General features: G+C 48.8%; 1 protein-coding gene across 1 annotated transcript; it reads right to left on the bottom strand.

The window, feature by feature from the left end:
- Positions 1-2,208: 2,208 nt before the first annotated feature.
- Positions 2,209-11,782, bottom strand: LOC149328924 (uncharacterized). Its single transcript, XM_089559935.1, has 3 exons — positions 11,237-11,782; positions 5,254-5,463; positions 2,209-3,216 (listed from the first exon to the last, which is right to left on the bottom strand). The coding sequence occupies exons 1-3, from the start codon at positions 11,780-11,782 to the stop codon at positions 2,494-2,496; spliced, it is 1,479 nt and encodes a 492-aa protein (XP_089416061.1). The 3' UTR covers positions 2,209-2,493.
- Between the last annotated feature and the right edge of the window lie 4,511 nt (positions 11,783-16,293).

The raw sequence follows: 16,293 nt of genomic DNA, 5'->3' as shown, positions 1-16,293 counted from the left end.
AAAGTACTTATTCTATTAGAAAACAGTCACAATTCTCTTTCACGGGTGTGTTTCGAGCCCAGTGTACTCACTGGACCAAGGGCCTAAAGATTGCCACATTGTCTTGCGCCTAAGTGCTGCGTACGGGGACTGCAACATAAGCAAAGATCAGACTACTAAACGTTGGACGCTTGGGTGCATGGACTGCCAGAAGAAAGTTGTGTTTCCGGAATATTTTCGTCGGTAAAGAAATAGCATATCATTACAACTTGTTTTTGGGCGAGTTCGTGCGCAGTTATTTAATCGTTGTCTGTGTTTGCGTTATGACTTTTTACTAAAAGAAATGGCGCACCTATTCTGAACAAACAACGTACGGTGTTCATTAAGTGGTAAAATACTTCTTGTACTGAACAAGGGAGGGGAAAACCTCAGTTTGCTAGAGCCAACGTTTCGACAAGGGGACTTGTCTTCGTCTGGGCAAGACGAAGACAAGTCCCGCCCAGACGAAGACAAGTCCCCTTGTCGAAACGTTGGCTCTAGCAAACTGAGGTTTTCCCCTCCCTTGTTCATTTTGTGATCGCCAAGGACCATCTACCGCACCCTCTCTCTACCATGGACTTCTTGTAATGAAAGAAATAACTAAATTAACTTCCGACTCCTCATGTCCTTGTGCGAGATCGGATGACGCAACAGCGTATACGCCTAATAACGATGTTGGTAAACCGCGTTGAAAGTATACTAACAGCGACAACCTGTAGCTTTGACATGTTTACTGAGAAGCTTAAAGCTGGGATCCACTACGTTTCAAGGCTGACTGGTTGGTCCATCATTGCTTCTGTTCACACTTAACATGGAAACAGGTGATACCAGCTGCATTACAGTTTAAGAAAAACTTATCTTGTCGTAGCATTTGAGTGGTGCCACCGTGAATGATATGCTCTCTACTTGGCACACTTAACTATAGAAAGACGCACTCTGTTAGTCCTCAGCCGCGACGGACGACCTCGGAAGAATACCAGGTAGTGTTTTACTGTGTGCTGGAGTGCCGTAAGATGGTGTTCTATATAGACACTGCCGTGCGGCATTCCGTGAATTCATATATAAAGGGACGTTCATTGGAAAACAAAGGAGTGTGGCGTGCAGACAGAGCACAGAAAAGGGCTTTGCGAACATTTCATTGCGGCCAGGAGGATTGTCCCGCACCTGACAAAACTTGTCGATCCTCGCATTTACACTCTGGCTGTCATCTAAATGGGTGTGTTACGTAAATATGTTGAATTGGAAGTGATTCTAATTAGGCCGTTGCATGCAGGGCAGCAATACGGTGAAGCTGTAGGAGCAGATGAGGACGAATTGAGCATGATAGCATCTTGCGATGGACACCTGACTTCTGAAATTAATTGGGGCGAAATTAACTTCGATCTTACATTTCGGAACGACCCCTTTGTGGCTTTAAAATGAAGTGTCTGCACAGTCTGCACGTATTTGGAAATCCTGGATGTTGCTGTGAGAACTCGCTGCGCTGGCTAAACGTCCGTGATATACTTAGCGGCACTTTGTCACTATAGGCTGCACTGTGGCTTTGTCAACGCATCCTGCTCGTCGGAAAGAATTTCTCGGTTGAATGCTGAGGACAGGTTGTACTAACACTGTTCCTTACCCGTTACTCCGGTATTAGTTAATAGAGCATGTTAATGCTCTAGAGCCTCATGACTAACAGAAGAAATTTGCCGGTCAAGGAAACGCTGTTTCGACGAAGCAAGAAAGCTGCTTTCTCAAAGCAGAGATTTCTTTAAGTGGTACCAGAAGCGTGATTGTTAAGATGCTTAGCAAGCAACATGCAATTGTGCGCTTCCAGTCTACGTCCTGCAACGTCGTCAGTCGATAGTAGTGCGTTAATATTCAAAACCGTCTACTGTGTGCGCGTACTTAGAAGGGGGTCACGAACACAGAGTGAGGAGTAACATGCAATTGTGCATGTTTAACAAAGTTTAAACAAATGACGCACGCTAAGCACAAATATGCCTATATATGGGAGTAAAAAGAGACTAAACTGTGCACTGGCGCAAGTGCGCTAGAGGACAACTTATTTCCTTTTTACTCCTTTATGTTCACACTGCGTGAACAAGGTCCACATTTAAGCATTGTTCAAGTGATGAAATTTTTTGGCTAAAGCGCGCTATGCAGTTTGCACGTCATATATGGCTAAGGATAAGGGCTAATAGATTTCTAAGTGGACAATGGACGGTTAACATTAACTATTTATTGCGAAGGTATGAAAATTCACAAACGCTAATTTCTGTGAAACCGCTAAGATAGTGCGTAGTGTGTTGCTCGCTTCCACACTCCTAAACTGTAAACACGAAAGGAGTAAAAAGGGAGTAAATGTCCTCTAGCGCACTCCCTTTTATTAAAGGACTAGAGGGCACCTTTGCTCTCTTTTTACTCCCATATAGCCGTGTTTAGAGTGTAAGTAATATTACGTCATAGCCCTCAAGAGTCGACTGAAGGTGACTAGCAGCTCTTTTCAGAGGGCAGAATAAATTTCGTGGCAAAGTCCTGACGCCTGTCGCGCCACTGGTCGTGGACAGCACAGTAAACACACTCGCTCCAGGACAGAGACACCCGGCCTCGCGGACGGCAGTAGTTCTCGAAGAAGAGCCTCAGTTCGTAGCTGTCCGTCTCCAGGCGACGCAGCGACGGCAGGGCTTCCAACACGTCGTGCAGGTCCTCCGGCTGGAGTCCTAACTGACGCACCGTCCACTCCGTGGCCAGGATCAGCTCTTCGAGAAGCGGGAAAGAGACTCGTCCACGCTCGCGGCAGAGGTGCAGGAAGTTCTTGCAGTTGACGTCATCGCCAAAACGCAGGCTGCGGAGCCTTCCGCAGGTGGCCTGGAAGAAGGCTTCGTAGGCGGGCTTAACGAGAGCCGTAGTTAAATCGACGCGTTCGATGTTCGGGAACGCGTCGACGTGGACTGAAATGTCATGCTTTGACGCCTGGCAATATATCAGGCGCAGACACTTGATCTGTGGACAGAGCCTCGCCAGAACGGAGAGCCGCAAACCGCCGCAAAATCTCAATGAAAGAGACTCTAGCCGTGGCCATGCTTTCAGTAGTAGCTGTAGTTCCGAGTCCGCGTTGGCGAAAATGGCGGGGGGAGTGAGCGTGAGGGAGAGAGTGCGGAGATTGCGGAAGGATGAGACGGCGTCCATGGAACCGAGGGACGTGACAGCCACCTGCAAAAGATCACGTGTGCCATTCAGCTTTTGTAACTGGATTCTCCTATCCATTTAACGCGGAAGCAGACTGTCATGGCGTATTCCACAATAGAGGAACAAACTCGATGCAACTAGCCGACCACTCAGGGAAGCCAGGCGTTAAAGGGCAATTGCATAGGTTTTAGAAATCGACGAGCTCAAGGGGTTGGATGTGTACTAGCACTCAGTCCCTTGCACTGAAAGACAAAGAATTTGGTTATCTTGGACAATTTTATCGTTTTTAAAGACAGCTGCTTTTAACTTTTTACCTTATTTCTGCTGTGGCCTTTCACATCCACTGTTTCTTGTCTTTTATTTTTGTGATTCTTGGTTGTATGATTTTCACTTTTGATGCTTTTTATTGTGTTATCCTATAGTCGGATACAACTTAAGTCTGCAGTGAAGCTCCGCCCACATTCAGCCTCCGCGCACAGAATTCCACCACGACTAAAAAGTAGTCCACTAATTAAACGTATTTTGTTACCTAAGCAAGAATCTTGGCACAATAAAAAAAAATTATGAGCTTTAGAATTTCGATACGTGGATTGTTTGATATAGCCAAACATTAAAATGCTGATTTCGTTTATTGTCGCGATTGGCCAGCGGAGTAACACATGATGCCGCGGACCGTGGCCCAGTGTTAGCAACTGCTGTTTTTTTAAGCTGTATCCTACTATCGTGACGTGACTACTTCTGCTCACCTGCCTTTGAGCACTACACCTTCCCCTCTGGAATTCTCAATTCTCTCGTGGAATTCTCAAAAAGTGGTGCAGTTTCCCTTAAAAAAAAATATTGGCAGAGCTAAGCCTCCTAGCGGCTCAACAGTGCAGCAGCGTTTATTCTCCGTCGACAGGGCTCATTCCTTATTCGTTCATCAAGGATACAAAGGATATGAAACAAGAGACTACGAACAGCTATCGGGAAAGCCTCGTGGATTGGTGTTGTAAATGTTAAACATGTAAATGCACGATCCTTTGGGCGCCTCGCTCAGACTGCATGACAAGGGAAATTTTCGCGAAATAAATCTCTGTCACCTTTCGGCATTTCGCGCTAATCAATCCCGACAATATTCCGAAGGTAGTCGCGAAATATTGTAAGATCGCTTCCCCGCAAGAAGGCATTATAACTCGAGGAACAGATTACTGCAACGAAATTCAGGAACGTGTCTGGAAGGAATATAGAAGAGGCACACGTCACAAGAGAATTACGCACCGCTGAATGTTTCTGCTCGTTTAATAACATGCTGCCTCGTTTCGTCAGTGAGCAGGATCGTTTGCTGATTAGGCAGAATAGCAAGCAATCCCACCCAAGAAGATAACAATGACTGAAGGTCGACTCGCGCTACAAAACTATGAATGCGTACAGTACTAAAACTGATCGCTCAGAAAACAGACAGATAAATTTCGTTGTAGAACCGCTTTACGCAATCACCTTACTCGAGGTAATTTAAAACCATGCCAAGCAACAACGCCCGAGATCCGTATTTTACGACGACTACTCAAAAACTGAGTTTTAGGTTACATTTTTTGAGATCCGAAACTGCCGCTATATTAAAACTGCAGGTACAACCTTTTAAAAATAAAAAAACCCCCTTATTTTTCAGCCTGTCATGAGGAGCAGAACTCATGACAGCACTGCGGATAGCGGACATGGGTAGACGACAAAGTACTAGAGACTATTAGGATAGGATGATCCTATCGGTTCGGGGCATAGGGGAATAACGGGGCACCAGTGCGCAGGATAATAACAGCAGCGGCGCTATTGTTCTGCGCCTCCGCACTGGTGTTTCGCTATCGCCCTATGCCCCTAACCGACAGGGTCACCCTATTCCAAAAGTCTTTAATGTCGCCCTCCAGTGTGCCTCTATGCGCCTAGATTGCAAGATAAGACAGAATCAGAAAACTGGACATCTCGGCAGATGTTAATTGGTCATATCCGCAGCGAACTTTCTATGTTGTCGTCATAAGTTGGGTAAGCTGTAGGCCATCCAGTTTAAAAGCAGAATTAGGAACTCACCACCAAGTGTTCGACGCGCGGAAACATCCCCGCAGCAAGAGTGACGTCACGTGTGCCCGCCACGCTTTCCAACCCACCGGCGCAGGTCTTCAGCGAGGTGAGCAGCGTGACGTGGGTGAAGTCGGTCGTCCTTGCGCACACCGTGGGCGTCGCCAGTTGGTGGTCCTCCACGAAAGGCTCCAGGACGATGCGCGCGTCGATGCGTTGCAGCTGGAAGTAGAGGAAGAAATCAGAGGTGACAATTACAAGAGGAGATGGTAACGTCTGACATTTATAAAAAAAACAACTTCAGAGAATGTTTCATCATCATCATCATCAGCCTGACTGCGCCCAGTGCAGGGCAAAGGCCTCTCCCATGTCTTTCAAGTTAACCCTGTCCTTCGTCAGTTGCGGCCACCGTATTCCCGCAAATTTCTTAATCTCATCTGCCCACCTAACTTCCTGCCGCCCCCTGCTACGCTTGCCTTCTCTTGGAATCCACTCCGTTACCCTTAAGGACCAGCAGTTATCTTGCCTTCGCATTACATGCCCTTCCCAAGCCTACTTCTTCCTCTTGATTTCAACTGGGATATCATTAACCCGCGTTTTTTCTCTCACCCACTCCGCCCACTTCCGGTCTCTTAACGGTAAGCAGGCAGTGCCGCGGGACGGAGCAGATGTAAGTTGACGAAGACGACGCTCTCCAATGCACAGCACGAGAATGTGCATCATCTCTCTGTGTGTACATCTCTCTGTCGTATCACTCTATCCTCATCCCGCAAGTTGATTCAACAAAATATTTGGGTATAATATATGACCCGCATTTAGATTGGCGGCCACACATTAGAAGCATTGCGCTTAAGGGTGAGCGTGCCCTCGGCCGGTTGGTGAGGATCAGCAACAAAAAATTCGGTATGCGACGAGACACTCTACTACTTCTTTATAAGACCTACGTACGGCCAATCCTTGAATTCGGCTCCGTTCTATTTTCTGGGTGCCCAAAGTACAAGCGTGAACCCCTGTTTGTTATGGAGCGACGCGCTCTGCGCCTTTGCTTAGGTCTGCCTAAATCAGTAGCTAATGCTGTGTTGTACTTGGAGGCGCGAATACCTGATCTCAATTCCCGGTTTGAGCTTATCACTGTGCGGATATTTTTAAGTACTTTGGAGCCTGTTCCTGGATTGGCTAACCCTATATTTACAACGAACCCAACTCTCTTCTTTGGTACTCCCTGGCCTCGGTATAAGCTCCCTCAGGTGGTGTTCACCAACTCCCTGCTGTCAAATATTTCTGTATCAATGAGATCTTTAGTACATGTCAACCACAGGCGGGCTGACACGGCAGTCTTCTTTTACAACACCCTCCCAAGGAATGCTAAGAACCTGCCCGCCAATATGTTAAATGGGCTCATAGCGGAGTACCTAGACAATTTTCCTAACCATATTGCCGTCTATACAGATGCCTCCCAGCAAAATGAAAAGGCCGCTATTGGTATTTACTCAAGGGCTCTTGACTGGAGCTACTCATTTCGGGCCCCTGAATATACCCCTATTTTTGTAGCTGAGTTTCTGGCCATTGAGTTGGCCTTAATAAGGATTCCCTGCAGTATCACTCGGGTTATTATACTCTCAGACAACCGTTCTGTTTTGGCAGCGCTCGAAACCTCGAGTGATACTCCTATGAGCCGTTCCCTTCAATTTTTTATTCCTCCACATGTTACAGAAGTACGCTTTCACTTGGTCCCTGGGCACTGTGGCATTGTTTCTAATGAGAGGGCTGATTTTTTAGCAAAGTCTGCCCTTGATGGTCCTATTGTCCCTTTCGTCCCAAATACTGTTTACTTGACTCTAGCACGCTTTCAGCGATTCCAGCGTTTTCACACCTTGAGCCATGAGCCTCTCCTCGCTGCAGCGGATTTTCAACACCTGGCATTTCCTTGGAGTGTGTGGATATGCAGTTCGAGGCAATGTGAGGTGTCCATGACCCTCTTGCGCTGCAGGACACCGCGGCTTAATCTTTATTTATGCCGATCGGGGCTTTCGATATCCAACCTTTGTGAGTCTTGTGGCGAAATTGAGCCTATAGAACATTTTTTCCTCTCTGCCGGCGGCTCGCCGCTCTCCGTAGAATTTACTTGGAGATCCCCCTCGCTCGGCTTGGACTTCCTCTATCTATTCCGATTCTCTTATCCTTCGGGGCAAGCGCCAAGGGATATGCCCTGAAACCAGTGTTCGATTCTATTCACGATTGTATAATTTCATCTGGTAGATTCCTCTGCTAGAATGTGAATTCACAACGTTTCTTTCTCCGTATTTTTTGTTTTGTACAAATTCTATCTCTGCGTCCCAAAATTTTAAATTTAAATATACTCCATTCCCTGTACATGAGTGCGTTTGTATCCGCTATGCACCCTGGCCAATCCCCCGCCGTGGGTATGTGCCATTCAGCCTGAGGACATCATCATCATCACGAGAATGTGGTGCAGTTTAACACGAGGCATGTTGGCGGCCTTGGGGTCTCGCTGAGCGGCCCTTAAAGGAGATCTGTTGGAGCAGCCGCGGGTTCGACTCCCAGTGATGGATATCGATTCAATTTCTTTTTCTCTTTTTCGTGGTTTCACCTCTAAATCAGCTGAAGGTCAAAACTAAGCACCCGGCGATCGGTGCACGAAGTCCCGTAGTCAAGCTTTCGTTTCAACTAATGGTTGGCCTAAGCAGGGTGCAGTCGTTCACCCCTTGGAATCGGCAGAAACGAGAGCAGACACAGTTCAGAGGTAGCAAGGGAGCTATTCATTGGCATGTTTTTATGGTGGTGGAAACTACCGTCACGTTATAGTGCAGTATATTTCTAGGCACTATAGCCACGTACTTCAATGCGTGACTGAGGTGTACACTAACCTATACTCCGTTTCATACATCATGTGCAACGCGGTGAAGGCTACGGAAGTAGTCCGCAGAAAAAAATAAAGAGAGGTGTATCCCTCCGCGCTGTTTTGTGGCCGTGCGGTCTAACGCGTCGCTCCATCTTCCTCCCTTCCCGTTACGGCGAGGTTTAGGTGTCCACCGAGATATGACAGATATATTTCCTTTCCTCAAAAACCAATTTACCGACGAGCAAGGCGTATTTGTCCGCGTTTCAGATTGGTCCAAATTGTCGTCACGCCGCTGAGCTGGACGCCATTTTCTCAAAAGTAAAAGGGAGGCGGACAGAAAGAGTAAACACGGCGGCCAGCGGGGACAGCGAAAACGTGAAATGGAAAAAGACGACACACGCAAAATACAAAATCAGAGATCTCGACCGATTCATTCGCAATATCATCGTTTTTTGTCACGCTGATGACAAATGTATTACCCACGAAGCCTGTCGGCAATGCATTTGTTATTTTTCGCTCACCACAAGCAACGCACTATTTTCTGTCACGGATGCAGGCTGCGCAAAAAAGAGCGCTAGCTTTGACAGCGTTGCACCTGATGTATGAAACAGAGTATAGGAAGCCAGTTATGCGCCTTTCCTTCCCTCAAAATAAAGGTCTGCCCGCCGCGGTGCCTCATTGGTTACGGCGCTCTTCTACCGAGCCGGAGTAACCGGGTTCGAAACTGACCGCGTCTTATGGAGGCTAAACACAAAAGGCACCCGTGTGCTGTGCGATGTCGAAATTATTCCGGAGACCTCCACTACGGCATATCTTGCTTTCTTCTTTCACTCCCACCTTCCTTCTTTCCCTTACGGCGCGGTTCAGGTGTCCGCCGAGATATGTGAGACAAATACTGCGCCATTTTACTTTCCTCAAAAACCAATTTACCAATTTTATCATGGACACCTGAATCGCGCTTTGAGGCACGTGGCGGTGGTGTCCACTTGCAAAAAAAAAGTGCTTTCGCACAATATTTCGTGCAATACTAAACCGCCCGCCATTTTTTTCTACAGGTATTTAAACGCGCTTACAGAATAAACACATCCCGTTGATAAAGGGCACTCGTGTATGGATCATGTTCGCCGCTTTGTACCGTGTTTTGCACTACTTTTGTTTGAGAATTTTCACACGGCAGAATACAGGATTGGTCAAGCGCGGTGGCTCACTGGCTATGGCACTTTGCTGCTGACCCGAACTACACGGGTTCGATCGGCAGTCGAATTTCGATGGAGGCGACATTATAGAGGCCCGTGTCTGAGCGATGTCAGGGAATGTAAAAGAACCCCAGGTGGTCGAAATTTCCGGAGCCCTTCACTACGGCGTTGATCATAGCCTGAGTCGCTTTGGAACGTTAATCCCCCATAAACCATTAACCAAAAATGTACAACCCAAGAGGTTTGCTTCTAAAACTTGTAGTGGGGCTGTCTGGGACTCTTCGGAAGATGAAGAAGGGTGTTTTCTCAGCGTCGTGAGCTTTGGAACTTTAACCTCGCTATGACGGAATGGTTTATAACGAAATAATGGATATAACGAAGTAATGACGCTGTCCCTTCCAAGATCGGTCAACACGGGCTATACTGAAATATTCGCCGGGCTCCTTCAACTTCGCTATAACGAGGTTAAATTGTGTATAAAATGAGCCACAACGGCTGGACTAGAATCGAAACCGATGGGTTGTGTTTTGTAGCGTGAGCTACACTGGCCGAAGTTGAACAGTTTCGCGTGGCTCCTGGAGAGTCGTCCTGCGCATGCGCGAGGAGCAAGTGGCGTCACTACACACAGTTGGAGTGCCTCGCCGCGCGCGCTCACCTTCCTTTCCTTAAATGTTCGGAGTGTAAAACATTGACAACGAAAAGGTCAATGAACACAATGAACGCCGACGGCCTATGGCTTCAGCGCCGCGTTTCTGCCACAACCTTGTCAATGCCTGCAGCCCACATCTCTCTCTCTCTCTCTCATTACCCCACGCACCTATAAGCCCGATTCAGGCGTCCACTGACCCAAGGAGCCATTATGCGCACTTCCTTTCCTTAAAATCATCGGAGTGTAAAACGTCAGCGCCAACGCCAATGAACACAATGAACGTCAACGGTCTATGGCTTCAACGTCGCGTTTCTGGAACAATGTTGTCGATGCCAACGCATGCGGCGCCCACCTGTCACTACCGCCACTTAGCTTAAATCACGGTTGAGGTTTCCACTGTTCCAAGAAGGCAGTTATGCGCCTTCCCTCTTGTTCAGGTGTCCACGGAAATGTGGACACCTCGGCCTCACCTCTCGCTATGTAATTCTGGCATAGCATAGCTAAGCCACTGCCAATTTTTTTTGACAAAGGCTGTAACATTAGCCACAAAAGTTTACCGGATGCGGATGTGTAGGAAGAAATGTATTGCGAAGCATTCACACAAGTGAATCGCTTAAAATGTGTGAAGGTGTGTGAGAATGAGCAAGCTCGATCAGCAGGTAACGTTGCCAACGGCTGGGTCGCGATACAGCTCAAAATTTTTTTTCCCGAGAACACTGATCCTGAGCACTCTTGGGGTCGATAGCTATTGCGAAGCATTCACACAAGTGAATCGCTTGAAATGTATGAAGGTGTGTGAGAATGAGCAAGCTCGATCAGCAGGTAACGCTTCCAGCGGCTGGGTCGCGATACAGCTCAAATTTTTTTTTTCCCGAGAGCACTGATCGTGAGCACTTTTGTGGTTGATACCGCATTAACGTAGTCCTTGTGTGCCTCCGTGCATGCCGTAATAATTTAGGCACCACCAAGTTGAATCCGAGGTCCAAAGAACCAAAGGCGATGATGAGGAAGCATTTTTACGGCGCAAGGGAACCTGTGGCCAGACAGGGCCATGCATGCACAAGGTCTTTTCGTCTACCCAAGGTCGGTCAAATACCCATTTCTCAAGCATTGCACCACAAAAAAGCGAATGCTAGGCCAAGGGAAGGCTCGTACCCACTGTATCACCGCTGGGCACCCGGCGGCACCGGTGATCGAACCCCGCACCTCCCACATGCGAGGAGGTCGCTCAAGCCACTATAGTCGAACGCTGCGGTTAAAGCCAAATGTAACAGCAGCGGTACATACCAGGGGACAAGTCCGCAAGATGGCGCTCACCGTCTCCCTCGAGAAGAGGAGGCAGCCGTCGCTCTGACCCTCCACGTTTCCCACGAGCTGTCTCAGCCGGGAGTACTGCACCAGGGGCGCGAAGCGGTTCCTGAACGGCTCGTCCACCTGCAGGGCGTGCGAGCCGAGGTCGTGCGGCAGGGCGAGCACTCTGGCGTTGGGGAACATGCGCATCAGCCGGTAGACCGTGTCCCTGTTGTGCACGATGACTACCTCCTCGGCCTCCGCCAGCACCTGCCTCGCAGCCACCTCGAAGAAGTCGGACGAGTCGAAGGCCGCGCACCCCGCGAACAGGGCCGCCGAGATCTTGTTCTTCATAAGTGCGCCCTTAGCCGCAACCAGCGACTCTTTGCTGGTGACCAGGACATGGCCGTCGTCGCTAGCATACGAGAATCCTCCCGGAAGAGGTCTCTCCCGGGGCCAGGGCGGTGACGCCAGTTTGAGGAGGATGTGGTTCTCCGCAGTTAGCAGGGCGTCTGGATCACCATATTTTTTCATTACTTCCATCTCGACGCAGAGGCTGCAACCTGGAATCCAGTCATACAAAGAAATGGTGTACGGTTTAAGTCGGTTTAACGTGCCAAGGCAAGTCAGGCTATGAGAGACGCCGTAGTGAAGGGCTCCGGAAATTTCGACCACCTGGGGTTCTTTAACGTGCACTGACATCGCTCAGTACACGGGCCTCTCAAGTAAAATGCAGTGAAAAAAAAAACACGGTGGTGATTAAAAACAGCACGTGGCTTCGAAAGACCAATTCTCTTCTGGCAACCGCGCCGGTGTGGTGAAGTGTCCATGTCGACCTTGGTATAGCACTTGGTATAGCATATCGCCTCCATTGAACGCAACGCCGCGGCGGGTAAATAAATTGGTAAATTAGGTGTTGAGGAAAGGAAATGGCGCAGTATCTATCTCACATTCTCGGTGGACACCTGAACCGCGCCGTAAGGAGAGGGAGGAAGGGGGGGGAGAGGTTCCGGAATAATTTCGACCACCTGGGGACCCTTAACGTGCACTGACATCGCACAGCATACGGGCGCCTTTTGTAGCGTGAGCTACATTGCCCGCAGTCTCGCCGTTTCGCGTGCTCTCGTGCACGTCGTACCATACTGCGCATGCAGTATGAGAGGTGTCCTGCATACTGCGCATGAGAGGTGTCCACCTCTCCCTCACCTCAGGCTACTTATATCCTGGCATAGCAGAGATAAGCCACAGCCAATTTTCTGCGTTTCGCCTGCATCGAAACACGGCCCCCGCGGTCGGGTTCGAACCCGGGTACTCCGGCTCGGTAGACGAGCGCCTTAACCTCTAAGCTACCGCGCCGGGATGGAACCCGCGTTTTCGGGTCAGCAGCCGAATACCATAGCTACTGAGCCACCTCGGCGGCCCATACAAGGAAAAAATGGCGGGGTGCGATGTTGCTTGAACCTAGTTGTACGTGTGAAAGCTCTCTTAAGGATGGTCTCCACTGTCTCAAATCAAACGTCAAGGGTCAAGTACCCTATGCTCATAGTCATATTATCACGTGGTCGTATACTGCTACAGCTTGGGGCATACCACCACGCAGTTAAGTTCCGTTTGACCTTGTGAGGCACTGAAGGTCATTGCGCTTTGACCTAGTGAGGCACTGAAGTTAATTGTCTCATCCACATCGAAATCGGAAGTTGTACTTCCAGGAGTAAAGCTCTCGCTCTGAAATCACGATGTCAGTGCACGTTAAAGAACCCCAGATAATCGAAATTTCCAGAGCCCTTCACTACGGCTTCCCTTAGCCTGAGTTGCTTTGGGACGTTAAACACCAATAAACCAACTAAACCAACACTCCTAGTCGAAGGCACTTCACGCCGGGCAAAGCATTCTTTGGGCCGTCGTACCCGTCCGGCCCATTATTGACTCCATACCATGGTACGGCGCAGTGTCTTAGAAACGCCACAGCGGCTGCGGTCCGGAATAATTTAGACCGCACGGGGTTCTTTACGTGCAGGGAGAACGCAAATTAGGTGGATAGTATTGTTTTCCGCTTTCATTGATGTTTGTCCGCCGCTGCCCGGATTTGATCACGCGGCCACGGATTCACCACCGTAACGCCGTCAGCAATTAGGATTGTGCTTTGGAAAGAATGCGGTCTGTGATCTGCGGTGTCAGGATTACAATGCAAAGAGCCAAAGTAATATAAACGAACTACATAGAAATGGTTTGTACATAAGATCCGGACAAATTATGGTTGCCACATCTTGAGCTATATTTTACCGCATCAGCTAAACAAGGAGTACGAATTGATGGCTAGCTATTGCTAAATTTGTTGGTTTTTTTCATCTAAATGTGCTATCATATTGTGTTCCATTGCAATACCTCTGTGGGACACGTCGGCCTTGTCAAGCCTTTTCACTGGCTTTTTGTCGGCGCACCCAACATGGTCACGATGTTAAATAAACATGACTCTAATTCTGTAAACAGTGGTATAAACCAGTCCAGGAGGAAACGCTCGAAGGAGTCACAAAAGAAATGCAGCAATGTACTAGATGAGTCAAGGCGGAAAGCTGGGCAAGTTGGTGTGTCATAGTTAATTAAAAGACTAGCGCACAAAACTAGGACAAAGGCAGTTCTTTCTCCTTCTCTGTCTTTGTCCTAGTTTTATGCGCTAGTCTTTTAATTAACAATTTACTAGATGAGAACACAGCACTGCGCTTTCACTACAGCGGCGACATGTATGCCAACAACCAAGTTCCATAAGCACAAAGTTCGTCTTAGAGAGAGAATGTCGCAGCGTTTCGAAAAAAAAAAATGCAGGATTGTACTTGTCTGCTGAAGAGCGGAAATGCGAAAGCCTTACCCTGTCCTCTCTTTCTCCCTCTAATTTTTTTCTTTCTTGGTCATTATATTTTATTGCTTGTTATTTTGATTTTTCATTTTCAGTTTCTTTTTATTTCTTTTTCCGTTTTTATATGATTTTGGTTTTTATTTTCTTATTCTTTTTTTACTTGTTTTATCTTTGTTAACATTTTTTTTTGCCAAAAGAGGACTGTTCAGCCAGTTTAGCCAATGTATGGACTGTTATGTGCCTAGCGTTGGATTGGCTCTGGATCTGTCTCGTCGCACGAACGCCACTGATGAGCTAAGAAATGCTTTCGCATCAAAAGAACAACGCGTGGTAATCGTACCTCAAGGTGGTACAGTGACGGGACTGCGGGAGACGGAGCCACTCACGTTGCGTACCGCTCCAGCCTTTTTCGGTGCTGGCTGCCGGTGGACCATTGGTTCCGGCCGGGAAGGACGCCATTGAACCCAGGCAGAAGCCACTCAACGGGACAGGGCTCGTGACTAAATATTCCGGATGGCCCGCTTGCCCCTTGCTGATCTACCACCGCCATTGAGAACATATGCGCGCGCATGGCTCTCGGGGAAGAAACTTCCGGTCACGCGCAGGAGAGTTGCATTCGGGGGCTCGCGCTCGCCGCCGGATCTGTGCTGTCACGGGGGCTGTGAGGCCACACTACTGAGTCGCTCGGCGGGATGTCACGCGTTCCAGTCGGGGCGTGTCATACGGACATGAAGGAACATGGACGCCGGGGTTAGCACGAGCACTAACATTTAATTTACACGAGGACAGATCCACCTCCCTCCATTTATGCGCACACAAAAGCAAACTAATACACCTTAATGCTCTGTAGACGACGGGAGCACGAGTACGAGCATTCGAGGCTACAAATGTCACAAGGAGCGCCATGCACAAAGCATTGAAAGAAACATCCCAAGCGTTCTAGCAGCATAAATGTACTATTGGGCGCAAAACTCTCCAGGACGCATGGCCGGGAACAAAAACCGATAGCTCCATTATTAGGCAGTTGATAGAAGCCAAACCTGCCGACGTGACAGACAGACTCACATTCTCCAATGTGGTGCAGTAAAAGCAGTTGTTCTTTAGCAGGCGTTACACCTATGGTCCTATAGATCGCTTTTTCCGCGTCGTGGAGAGTTTTGAGTTGAGTAGAGATGCTGTAAGCTACAGGTTGGGTTTTGTCCCCGATAGTACAACTGCACTTTAATTCCATATACACCAAGTTAACCATTCGCTTTTCCTGCTAATTTTCCCGGTCTATCCCAATGAAATTCAATTTAAAAGTAGCTTTGCTCACGGTGAATTGCCGAAGCTGGTCGTCTGGAGTAATCTACCTGCCCCGCCGCGGTGGCTCAGTGGTTACGGCGCTCGGCTGCTGACCGGAAAGACGCGGGTTCGATCCCGGCCGCAGCGGCCGAATTTCGATGGAGGAGAAATTCAGGAGGCCCGTGTACTGTGCGATGTCAGTGCACGTTAAAGAACCCCAGGTGGTCTAAATTTCTGGAGCCCTTCACTACGGCGACCCTCATAGCATGATTCGCTTTGGGACGTTAAACTCCAACAAACCAATAAACCAACAACCTACCTTCGGAGCGTGCAGTGCACTGGAGGAGTCTCGAGGATGTGACGAGGTACCGCAAGTGCAGAAGAAGGACGCTGGAACGGTGGAAGGCCAGGTCTGCCGCCTCCCAGTGATGTGGTGTTCTCTCAGCACAGGGCACGAGCTGGAGCGTCGACTTCCACGTGCCGTTCGAACACCTCCCACTCGACCGTTGCTGCTGATATTGAAAGAAGAAAAGGAAGAGAGAGAGAGAGAGAGAACAACTTTTATTTAGAAAGCCTGCAGAGTCGGTTAGGCTCCCTCCAAGCAGGGAGGACAAGCTTTTACCGCGACGCGGCCACTACGTCAATCTCGTGCGTTGTGCTCCTTGAGGTCTTCCTCGCTACTTCCGCGGGTTCGAGAGGGCCGCCGCCCCCTTCCTGGGGGTGCCGCCCCCCTCTCCTCGGTTTTGCTCGGTCGCTGCCTCTCGAGAGCTGCCGAGACCTGCTGGACGGCCTTGAGTTGTGTCTTTTGATCACAGCTCCTCGTTGCAGCCTCTAGCTGCGGCGGGATCGTCGGCTTCTCGCTGGCTTCGCGCGGATTTACGCTACAGTCCCAAAGGATGTGAGCCGCGGTGGCTCT

This window comes from Amblyomma mixtum, chromosome 9 (assembly GCF_055824585.1).
Source record: "Amblyomma mixtum isolate Tamu chromosome 9, ASM5582458v1, whole genome shotgun sequence".
Taxonomy (NCBI): domain Eukaryota; kingdom Metazoa; phylum Arthropoda; class Arachnida; order Ixodida; family Ixodidae; genus Amblyomma; species Amblyomma mixtum.
Note: the sequence above shows the minus strand (reverse complement) of the source record. Positions and strands in the feature narration are given on the sequence as shown.

Bases quoted from the DNA above. Each gene is read 5' to 3' on its own strand.
- LOC149328924 (XM_089559935.1), bottom strand. From the start codon at position 11,782: ATGGAAGTAATGAAAAAATATGGTGATCCAGACGCCCTGCTAACTGCG. The intron at 5,464-11,236 runs GTATGTACCGCT...CTCTACTTCCAG, and splicing joins TCTTGCGGACTTGTCCCCTG to CTGCAACGCATCGACGCGCG. The intron at 3,217-5,253 runs GTGAGTTCCTAA...GATCTTTTGCAG, and splicing joins CGCGCGTCGAACACTTGGTG to GTGGCTGTCACGTCCCTCGG.